The sequence below is a fragment of the Malaya genurostris genome, chromosome 2 (assembly GCF_030247185.1).
Source record: "Malaya genurostris strain Urasoe2022 chromosome 2, Malgen_1.1, whole genome shotgun sequence".
NCBI lineage: Eukaryota > Metazoa > Arthropoda > Insecta > Diptera > Culicidae > Malaya > Malaya genurostris.
This window is the reverse complement of record NC_080571.1, coordinates 295,564,744-295,574,839: the sequence shown is the minus strand read 5'-3', so window position 1 is coordinate 295,574,839 and position 10,096 is coordinate 295,564,744. Positions and strand designations below refer to the sequence as shown.

The following is a 10,096-nucleotide window of genomic DNA, read 5'->3' as shown; positions in this document are numbered from 1 at the left end:
GATGCCAGGTCTGCAGATTTGTCTGTAAATCTGCAGATTTGGGGTATAGTGCTGCAGACATTTTTTGTTGTGCAGACTTTTGCAGACTTTTGAAATTCTCGCAGACTTTTACAGACTTTTGAAATTCTCGCTGACTTTCATCTATATTTACAGAAAAATTTGAAATTTCCGCGACCTTTTTTTTTTTTTTTTGCTCGCCATGTCAGTTTTGCATTTCATACTTTATAGAGAAATTGCTGCCAGCAAGCCATACTTGCTGACTGCAGATTTTTTTTCAGATTTACAGACCCTGCCTGCAGACATTTGAAATTTTTACCTGGCATCTCTGGCACCATCGCACACAGCAAAAGTCCAATCAACTCTCTCGACAGCACAGTTTTTCGCAGTCTCCCCAAAAAGCGACCGAAAAAGTTATCGGATACCCGTGGCAAAGCATTTTAATCCGTTCCGTATTCGTATTTTCCAATGTTATCGAGTCCACGAACTGGTCGCGTTCTAGTCCCCCTTTAATTGGTAGTGTAAACTAGCGGTGCTCTCGTGATTCGGCTCAGCGAAAAAGAACGCAATCCGAAAAATTGCTCCACGACCATCACACACACGGCCATCTTGAAAGTCGAAACCCTCGTCGCTTCGCCGTTCCATAACACAAACTTATCTGGCGATATTCGCATTTCAGTCTGGCAGAAAGGTTCTTCTGTGTCCTCCGCCGGAAACGATTTCTGTGGACAAACTGGATTTGGTCCCGTTAGGCTTTTTGGAGCGTACGGAGGAAGGCTTCTTAGTGAGCTAAAGGAAATAATAAAAGGCAGGAGAAATTTTCTGCGAGAGTGACCCCGTTTTCATACTGTTAGCGATATTTTCCGGCAAACAGCGCGGAATTCGGCTCGGTTGTTGCTTATCGAACGGGAAGGTCGCAAACATTCGTCCCCGTTGTAAGCGAACAGCAGCAGAAGGCAGGGCAACGATTCTTGCTTTGTATGTCTAGATTATGCCTGATCCTTGCGACCAGATGTATACTTAGCCATGGCTGCGACGCGAAAGTTGCAAGGTGAGAATTTGAGAAGTGGTGATTCCGTAATTAATCACAAAATTTATTTGCATCGCGTTGGCTGCTTCCACGGTTGGGATGTAACTGTTTCAATTGGGTTTGAGTAATTGAAAATTGGTAGTATCACTGGCGGTGAGTTGGATGCATTGGACAGTAAAGGCTTCGATTGAATTATTAACTATTTGGTATGGTTGAATGTTTTATTAACCGTTGGATGAAAATATTCAGTTCTGGGACTTTAGAACATCAGCTCAGATCAATTGAAAGCTGATATCTGATTTCAAATAAATACTACACAACTCGCAACTGGAATTATAAATAAAGTTTGATCAGTATACAAAAAGGGTCTGATTTTTTATAGCCTTTGTCCTTAATTTTTGACAGACGGTTTGTTTGATTGGACGAATAAAATTCCAAGATGGAATTTAACCTTCTGGTTCAACAAACTGCAAACTATTTATCAGTGTACAGAATAATTGCATGATTCCTTACAGCTCGGGGCTCGAACATAAAACTCACTTGCGGGAGCAGCACCGCAAAATAGTAACATCTAAATGCTACTGCAGTATGCATCAAACCAAACAGCGATGAAATTTTCAGTTTCATAACATTTTTCCTAATCTTCCGGCCATGTCTTTTTTATTCAAACTTGCTTTTTCCTTTCGTTTTCAGGTGAAATCGATCGGTGTTTGAAGAAAGTCACTGAAGGTGTGGAAACCTTTGAAGATATTTGGCAGAAGGTACACAATGCTACGAACAGTAATCAGAAGGTAAACCGCCCCCGCCGGACCAGCACAGTTTCTCCTTATGACTATTTTACCGTGTATTGTAGGAAAAGTATGAAGCCGATCTCAAGAAGGAAATCAAGAAACTGCAGAGGTTGCGTGATCAGATCAAATCATGGATCGCATCCGGCGAGATCAAGGACAAAAGCGCGTTGCTGGAGAATCGACGGCTCATAGAAACCGTAAGTTGTGTGTAGATTTTCCCAGTAATCCAACAGGTCATTGATTGCTTTTATTTCCTACAGCAAATGGAACGCTTCAAAGTGGTCGAACGAGAAACGAAAACAAAGGCGTACTCGAAAGAGGGCCTAGGTGCAGCGCAAAAGATGGACCCGGCGCAACGGGAGAAAGAAGAAATCAGTAGCTGGTTGACGACTTCGATCAGCTTGCTACAGATTCAGATTGATCAGTTTGAGTGTGAGGTAGAATCGCTTATAGCCGGTAAGAAGAAAAAGCTTGATAAGGACAAACAGGAGAAGATGGACGAGCTGAAGGGTAAACTGGAGAGGCACAAATTCCACGTGACCAAACTGGAAACGTTACTCCGAATGCTGGACAATGACGGAGTTGAGGTGGAGCAAATCAAGAAGATCAAGGAAGATGTGGAATACTACATCGATTGCTCGCAGGAACCCGACTTTGAGGAGAATGAGTACATCTACGACGATATCATCGGTATGGATGAGGTGGAGATATCCGGTAAATACAAACACTGTACCGAAATCTGTGCTTTGTTGCACTATAATGTTACCTTTTAGCAGGTATAGGAACATCAGCCGGTACGGAAAGCAATAACAGTAACGAAACGGCAGGATCCCCCAGTAGTTTAATGTCCGGTAACAGCCCGTCGCAATCACCGGTAATGAACTGCAGTGCGTCAACGATGCACAACCATAGCGGTGAACCAATATCCAATCTTGTGGACGTTAACTGCGATAAACGACCGAAGGATGTTAAGATTACGGTAAGCATGCCAGTTCTGTCCGTCGTGTTTCAAATGTTTGATATCTGTATGATTTTTTTTAGCCGGTGAAACCAACGGCAATCCGAGCGACTGTGAAGTTGGACCTCAGCGCACCTCTACCTGCCGTCGTGAGTAACAACACGAGTATAAATACGTCCAAATCTACTCTAATCAGTTCGACGCCGAGTAAAAACCTTACAAATGCTGCCGCAGTGGTAGCAGGGGGGCTTGTACCGAATAGTAGCGGTATTGTACCACCCCAGGCGCCGGCTGGTGGCTTAGTCCAACCAATCATTGGTCCGGCATTTGCAGCTGTGGCAAAGCAGCATCCTAGTAAGATATTTTTCTTTCTTTCTTGACTTTCTGACATGACGTGACAACACTCTGAAACCGTTCCCTTCCCTACGTTCAGAAAATGGCCCGTTACACCAGTCCAGCGTAACGTCTTCTTCGACAGTGTCGACCGTATCGAGTTCTTCGGCTCCCGCGGCAGTTGTGCCTAATGCATCCGGAGCAGCCGTCAGTAACCTCAGTCAGATTGTGAACGCATCTCAACCTACGCTTAGTCAGCAGCTGCAGGCGCAACAACAGCAACAGCAGCAGGCCTCTCTCGCATCCGGGTTGCTTACAAACGCAGCAGCCGTGGTGGCAGCTGGTGTTAGCAGTTCCAACGTACAACCACAATCTCAACAACCACAACAACCGCAACCGCAGCAGGTTCCCGGTCAAAATTCCATACCACTTCCGCATGGTGGCGCTCTTACGTCAGCATCTTCCGGAATCGAAAACAGTCACGTAATGACGACGTCATCCGCGTCAACGATTAGTAGTAGTGGAGCGAATATCGTCAACAATTGTGTATCTCCTAGTAATTCAGCGGTCAGCAGCAGGTATTTGACTGAAACGTTCAAATCACTTTCAGCTACTGATGATTTCATAATCACCTTTTCCCTAGAGCATCTCCCAGCCTAATGTCCCCGCCGCAGCAGCCAATGCTGAACGGTCCTACAACACTCGGTAAGATTGACAACACTGCCGTACCTATGCATATTGCACGCACTCATCCGATGTCTACATTGAAAACCATAGCCCAGGAAGTGATAAACCGAACCAGCGGAAGCTTGGAAGCTGGCCAATCACCTGCCGTCGGTGGTACCCTGGTACAGCAGCAACCCTCGCAAACTGGTGGACCACAGCAGTCTCCAGCGGTACAGCAGCAACAGCAGCAGCAGCAGCAACAACAACAACCACAGCCGCAGCCTGAAACAAGACAACCGAGCGGTCAGCCTGGTCAACCCGGTCAGCAACCGCCACCTGGAAGTCAACAGCAACCACAGCCACAACAACAGCAGCCACCCCAGCAACAACAGCAACCGCAGCAGCAACAGCAGCAGCAGCAGCAACAGCCTTTCTCCCTCGTGGATCCGACAAACAGTGCAAACTCTCTGATACCAACATCGTCATCTACTGCCATCAGCAATGGACCGAACACGATTATTAATACTAGCACTAGCATCGTGACGAACTCTGCGAATCCAAGCGTCACCAGTGTTGTTGGTCTGAAGGCGAGCGGTACGAACGAAGCACACATACCACCGCTATTGGGTGTCGCTCCGTTGGGACCTTCGCCGCTGCAGAAAGAACACCAGATACAAGTAATATCACATCGTACGATTGTCTTCGTATTGAGACTGGCTCACTCAGTCGGTTTTCTTTTGTCCTATTTCGTTTATTCTAGTTCCAAATGATGGAGGCTGCCTACTACCACTTGCCAACACCAAGTGATTCGGAACGGCTGAGAACATACCTTCAGAGGCAGCCCGTGCAAACACCACAACACTACCCGCAGGTATGTAGCTGGTGTTTTAAGAGTAGTCGTGTACGAATTGTTTGATGAATGCGTACGATTGTTTTATAAACCCAACGTCAAACCTGGGAACATTTTCATAATTATTTCTGAACTAAGGCGGGAATATATTTTAGCGCGCGTCGGTCATAAATAATGTTCCAGCAACAAAACGGAGCATAAAAATAGTCCACAATGGAGCTCTGTATATTTCAATAGTCATCATTATTTGTTCAAAACGAAGTTCTGTAACATTTAACAATCTAAAATTCTGCATTCCATTAGTATCTGGGAAATTCTAGATTTTGGCAACAACCTGTATTAAGTTTTGTTGACGCTACTCAAATTTTCGGTTTGGTCGGTAGAAAATGCAATTTGAAAACCTGAGAGCTTTCTGGAAGCATGTTAATAAGCAAAGAAAAGAGTTTGGTTTGTCATCGCAAATGCAATTCGGAGATTGTATTGATTCGTTTACTCCGGAAATTTACCAACTGTTCTCAGAATGGTGTTTTCTGCTGCGATGTTCTGTCCCCGCAGGAAACAGAACGCGCGACGATGAATATTGTTGTATCTAATCGATACACACGGCTATAGTTGGTATGAAGACTTCCATTTCTGCTTAAACACATATGGTACAGTGTGCTAGTATTAGAGTTTTCATGAAGCACAGAAGCCGTGAAAATAGTTTTCTCTCTCGTGGTCTGAACGTTGTCCCTCTCACAAAATATTTCACAACAAGCAACTATCTTCACGAGGCGGGATAGTGCTGAAGATTATATATTCAGTTTTCATCAACAGACTGATGACTGGCTCTTAAATGTTGAATGTTTCTACGAGCTCCGAACGCCCTCCCATGGTTGGTGGGTTTGACGGTATTGCAAACATCATCACATACAATCAGCGTTACAATTTGATAAAGATATGCGTTACAGCTTATAGCTTCATAATTGAATTAAATGAATAAGATGGAACGACTTGAACAAGATGTTGATTGCATTACGCTCCAACATCCGAGGTTGGAGAGGTCGGTATGTTTCATTTTCATACTACCGGGCCTTATTACCAGTGTGAAGTGGAAATTAAGTGGAGTGAACGTATCCCAATTTGGTGTCCCACGATGACAACAAATTAACGGTAAATCGAGTCCATCTTTGACGTTTATTGGTGGTTTGTGTACCATGGAATACTGTGGAATGAGATAGAATATTGTAGAATAGAATAAAATAATAATGACTGAACCAATGAGCAATCCACTGATAGCTGTCAAACGATGTACATCCAGTTTATATTGTGAGGATGTGTCGTTTGGGGGCCTGATGGGTGAGATGATGTGTGAGTGAAATGTAAGAGTAACTGCATTCAAGAACGGTAATAAAGGCCACCGTTTCAACTCAGGACTAACGATCGACCAACAGAAGAGATAGAAATTAGGTAACGGTACCCCCATTCATCTCAAATCCATTTGTCATTTTATATACGAAAACCATTCGTTAGAGTGAGGTCTGTTATCTCTGTTTGATAGATTAAATTTGAATTTAATCTATCAAACAGAGATAACAGACCTCACTCTAACGAATGGTTTTCGTATATAAAATGACAAATGGACGTTTGAGTAACATGAAACTTGTGACTCTACTAATGAGATAACCATTGTAACACTAATTTAAGTTAGAATCTATTAGAATAGAAATAGTAATTCAATGTTATGATGCTTGCTTGTGGAATACATGTAGATATGTATGCATGTGTATATGTAAGTGTGCCTGTGTCTATGTATGTATGTGTTTTTGTGTGTACAGTACAGGGCATTCCACGCAAAATCAGCCACCCAAAATGTTTTTTTCATCTAACTTTTTTTTTTTCGGTAATGAACTCGAAAATATTCGACACGTATTTCTTTATTTTAATATGGTACGTGAAATTTTCAAGATATGATTTTTTGAAATTTCGCGTTTTCAAAAAGAGCCTTATTTCAACAGCCTATACTGTAAAATCTAATAAAGATACAAAAATTCGCCCAAGACATGAAATGTGCGTATTTTCCGTAGCTTTCTAATAAGCGATTCCATAAAACAACCTTTAAAGTTAATATAATGAAAAAAGTTAATAATTAATAAACAAATAAAAAATTTCAAGCTTATGCTCACGACTAGTTTGTTTTCAGTAATGTCTTTTTAAAGCAAATCAATAACTGATTATGCATTCCAGTTTTGTTTTCGTTATTTGATAATAACTTCAAATTGAGTACAAGTTTTGCTATCAACAAGAAAAAAATGTATATCTTATTTAGATTTCAGTTTGCTTTCGCTGTTAGCAAAAATAGTTTTCTGTTTGATATCATCGGAATATTTTTTTGCTTTCGATTTTGATTTTTTGCCACTTAAAACGACCAAAACAACAGCAAATTGAGTAATCAATAAATGCGAACATCACAACATCAAAATGAGTTTTCTATTTGATCTCACACTCTGCTCGGGGACAGCGCATTGTTGAGTCTTCGGTAAAAAACTGTTCAAATTATAGTGGATGGGAAATCCTGCTTCATCAGCTTTATACTCCAGAACTGGCAACATCCGACTATTACAAGTTTCGATCTATGCAGAACTCATTTATCAGAATACGCTTCACTTCAGTCGTTGTAATCAAAAATGGGTTAAAACTGCCAGAAAGATGAGAGAAAAGGGCTATTGAATTAAAAATTATAAAAAAACTGTAAAATTTGTTCTGTTGTTCTATTTAAACTCGACATTGCTTCGAAATTGAACATTATCATACAGCCTTTTATTTAAAATTAAATTCAATTTTGTTTTCGTTTAGCGTGGTGTGTATTTTAACTTATATGAAACATATTACAAATTACTTCCAAATAAAAAAGTTAACTTCAAACCCAAATAACGATAGTCTTGTAGAATCTAAAGTGTTTCCTTTTTTTTCTTCCACAGCAACAACTTCCACATTCTGACACGGTAGAGTTTTTCCAGCGCCTCTCGCCGGAAACGTTGTTCTTTGTGTTTTACTACATGGAGGGCACCAAGGCGCAGTACCTGGCGGCAAAGGCTCTGAAGAAGCAGAGCTGGCGATTTCATACCAAGTACATGATGTGGTTCCAGCGCCATGAAGAGCCGAAAATCATCAACGAAGAATTTGAACAGGTAAGGCATATGAAATGGATAGTTTCACGAGTACGATTTCTTACCTGATTGTTCCGTTCTTCGCTCTCCAGGGAACCTACATCTACTTTGACTATGAGAAGTGGGGCCAGCGGAAAAAGGAAGGATTCACGTTTGAATACAAGTACTTAGAAGACAGGGACCTGAATTGATCTAGGATGATTATGGAACTCCTTTTTTAAAAAAACTATTATAAAAAATGGAAAACCGATCAATAAAAATCGCAAAATATACTGAAAGCATATTGAAAAAACAAGTTTAGCAAGTCGAACACGTACTATGAAAGTGTACCACCAGCGTTCTGTACAAGAAACTAACATTCACGAAAAAACATTCTGCGTGGTTGTGTTTGCCCTGCGCTCTCGGTGAGTTCAAAGAATTCCAAGTGCAAAGCAAGTACTGAAATGTTGCGTTTTCTGTATCAGAGAATCCTTGTGAGTGAGAGATGTCAACGAATTGCTTTCAGAGTCGTCATTTATGGTAGAAGGTCCCAATTGAAGAAAATGAATAAAATCGAAGAAAATATTAACCACTTTCATCCGAAGTTTGATGAAAGGAAATTGCTCAGAACATCGCCCAAATCGGAAAATTTTCAACCAAAATCACACAAACACAGAACACTCATTTATCCATTCGTGTTGTGAATGTGAGTTGAATTGCATGTAAAATACGCGTTTTGGTTTTGTCTGGCTATGAAAACTCATGTGCTTTATAATTTTATCGCATCTTTATACTGCCATCCATGAGATCGATGTTAGTGTCGCTAGTATTGTTTCCTTGACAAGATTGTTTTAGATATTTGATTTGTGATTCCATTGCCTGTTACTCAAAACGAATGCGCTCATTTTGTGTTGAATTTAAATTCAATAGTTGACTGTTGTTGATAGTATTATTAAACGTTTATTTCGACATTTAGAGAAACATTTCGAGCGATAAAATATATTCAACTCATTGACCAGAACCAGCATATAAGTCGAATACTTCACGCCAACAGAATCGAAAAATATGATTAACAGTTTTTCCCCATGGTAAATCAGCAGAAACTCTTAGAATGTAAAGTGTGGCATCTAGTTTTGCTTAGGATAATTCTAAAAAAACACAACAACATTGTGACAAAGGAAAGAAAACAAAGAAAATCACAAAAAGTAATCTGTTTTTTCATCCGCCAATCTATCAATTCATCTCCATTGAATAAACGTAACGCATTATCGAGAACAAATTACTCCAGAATGTGGGGGCATTCACTCAGTAAATACACTATACACTTACAGTTAAAAGCGAAAAATGAAACAACACAGAAGTAGTATCTATCGAAATAGTAAAAGTTTTGAACAATACAATAGTGATTGCAGCGTTGTTCTTTTTTATTCAGAGAAAAAAAACATTGCTACTTTCGATTCAGCAAGTAACAGGCATTCCGTAACCGAGTGTTACGTGGACAAAAGGAAAAGAATAACACATCTTAAATCGCATCTAATTAAATGAAAGTGGTTAAAACGTTGTTCTATTGAAATGAGGAGAACATTTGCCCAACCAGAAGAACAAACACGTTAAACAAGAATTAAGAAAAAAAAAAGAAACTGCATTGAAATGTGATTTATAAGTATAGATAAAATAAAACAAAATACACTTATATATTAAAAAAATCAACAACACATACTTGTTAATATTTCCGTGACCGTAACTTAAGCAGTAACGAAGAGAAACGAAAACTGAAGTCTAGTAAACGAGTAAGAGTTTTAATAAAAACGAATCATTACTACAAAAAAATACACTTAACATTATGTGGTGGACTCTGTTTTGTTCCTTTGCGCGAGTTGATCTATTGGTCATTGGTAAGTATGTTTTGTGAATTACAGGAAATCAATGATTCCTTGGAACTATAGCATGGGAGCATTTTGAGTATAATAGGACGATTTTCTGGGCAGTTTTTCATCAATATTCTACTGACCTGAAGCTCGCCAAATTATTTTCAAATCAGCGTTTTGTCTTCGATAGATCAGTATAGAAAAAATTATTTGGTCATGCGCCCTTAGCACAAAAATGAATATCATTATGGCCCTTTTTACCCTTCTCACTTCCACTTTCACATTCACTTCACTTACATGTCACTTCACTTGATTTTACCTATTACCAGTATCACGCATATTGAAGTGGTCACTGTGGTGGAAAAAACTAATTTTTTCAACAAAATTTGGTGATTTGATGTTCGTAATAACAACAAGCTCATCTAAGTTATTACTTTTTTCTCTGAAGCGACTTTCGTGAGCTAGACCTACATTC

At 40.1% G+C, this 10,096-nt stretch overlaps 1 protein-coding gene across 3 annotated transcripts; it reads left to right on the top strand.

Annotated features, from left to right (window-relative positions):
• The first annotated feature begins 334 nt into the window (after nucleotides 1-334).
• On the top strand, nucleotides 335-9,574 carry LOC131430646 (CCR4-NOT transcription complex subunit 3). Of its 3 annotated transcripts, none has more exons than XM_058595772.1 (12): nucleotides 335-1,048; nucleotides 1,721-1,818; nucleotides 1,881-2,015; nucleotides 2,079-2,532; nucleotides 2,595-2,797; nucleotides 2,860-3,130; nucleotides 3,210-3,687; nucleotides 3,753-3,814; nucleotides 3,887-4,452; nucleotides 4,536-4,646; nucleotides 7,586-7,795; nucleotides 7,867-9,573. In XM_058595772.1, the coding sequence occupies exons 1-12, from the start codon at nucleotides 1,024-1,026 to the stop codon at nucleotides 7,963-7,965; spliced, it is 2,712 nt and encodes a 903-aa protein (XP_058451755.1). In that variant the 5' UTR covers nucleotides 335-1,023; the 3' UTR covers nucleotides 7,966-9,573. The 3 variants fall into 3 exon arrangements, with proteins under 3 accessions (XP_058451755.1, XP_058451754.1, XP_058451753.1); XM_058595771.1 differs by having other exon boundaries at nucleotides 2,592-2,797; XM_058595770.1 differs by having other exon boundaries at nucleotides 2,592-2,797; nucleotides 3,753-4,452; nucleotides 7,867-9,574.
• Nucleotides 9,575-10,096: the final 522 nt, after the last annotated feature.

Bases quoted from the DNA above. Each gene is read 5' to 3' on its own strand.
- LOC131430646 (XM_058595770.1), top strand. From the start codon at position 1,024: ATGGCTGCGACGCGAAAGTTGCAAG. The intron at 2,016-2,078 runs GTAAGTTGTGTG...TATTTCCTACAG, and splicing joins ATCGACGGCTCATAGAAACC to CAAATGGAACGCTTCAAAGT. The intron at 2,533-2,591 runs GTAAATACAAAC...GTTACCTTTTAG, and splicing joins GGATGAGGTGGAGATATCCG to CAGGTATAGGAACATCAGCC.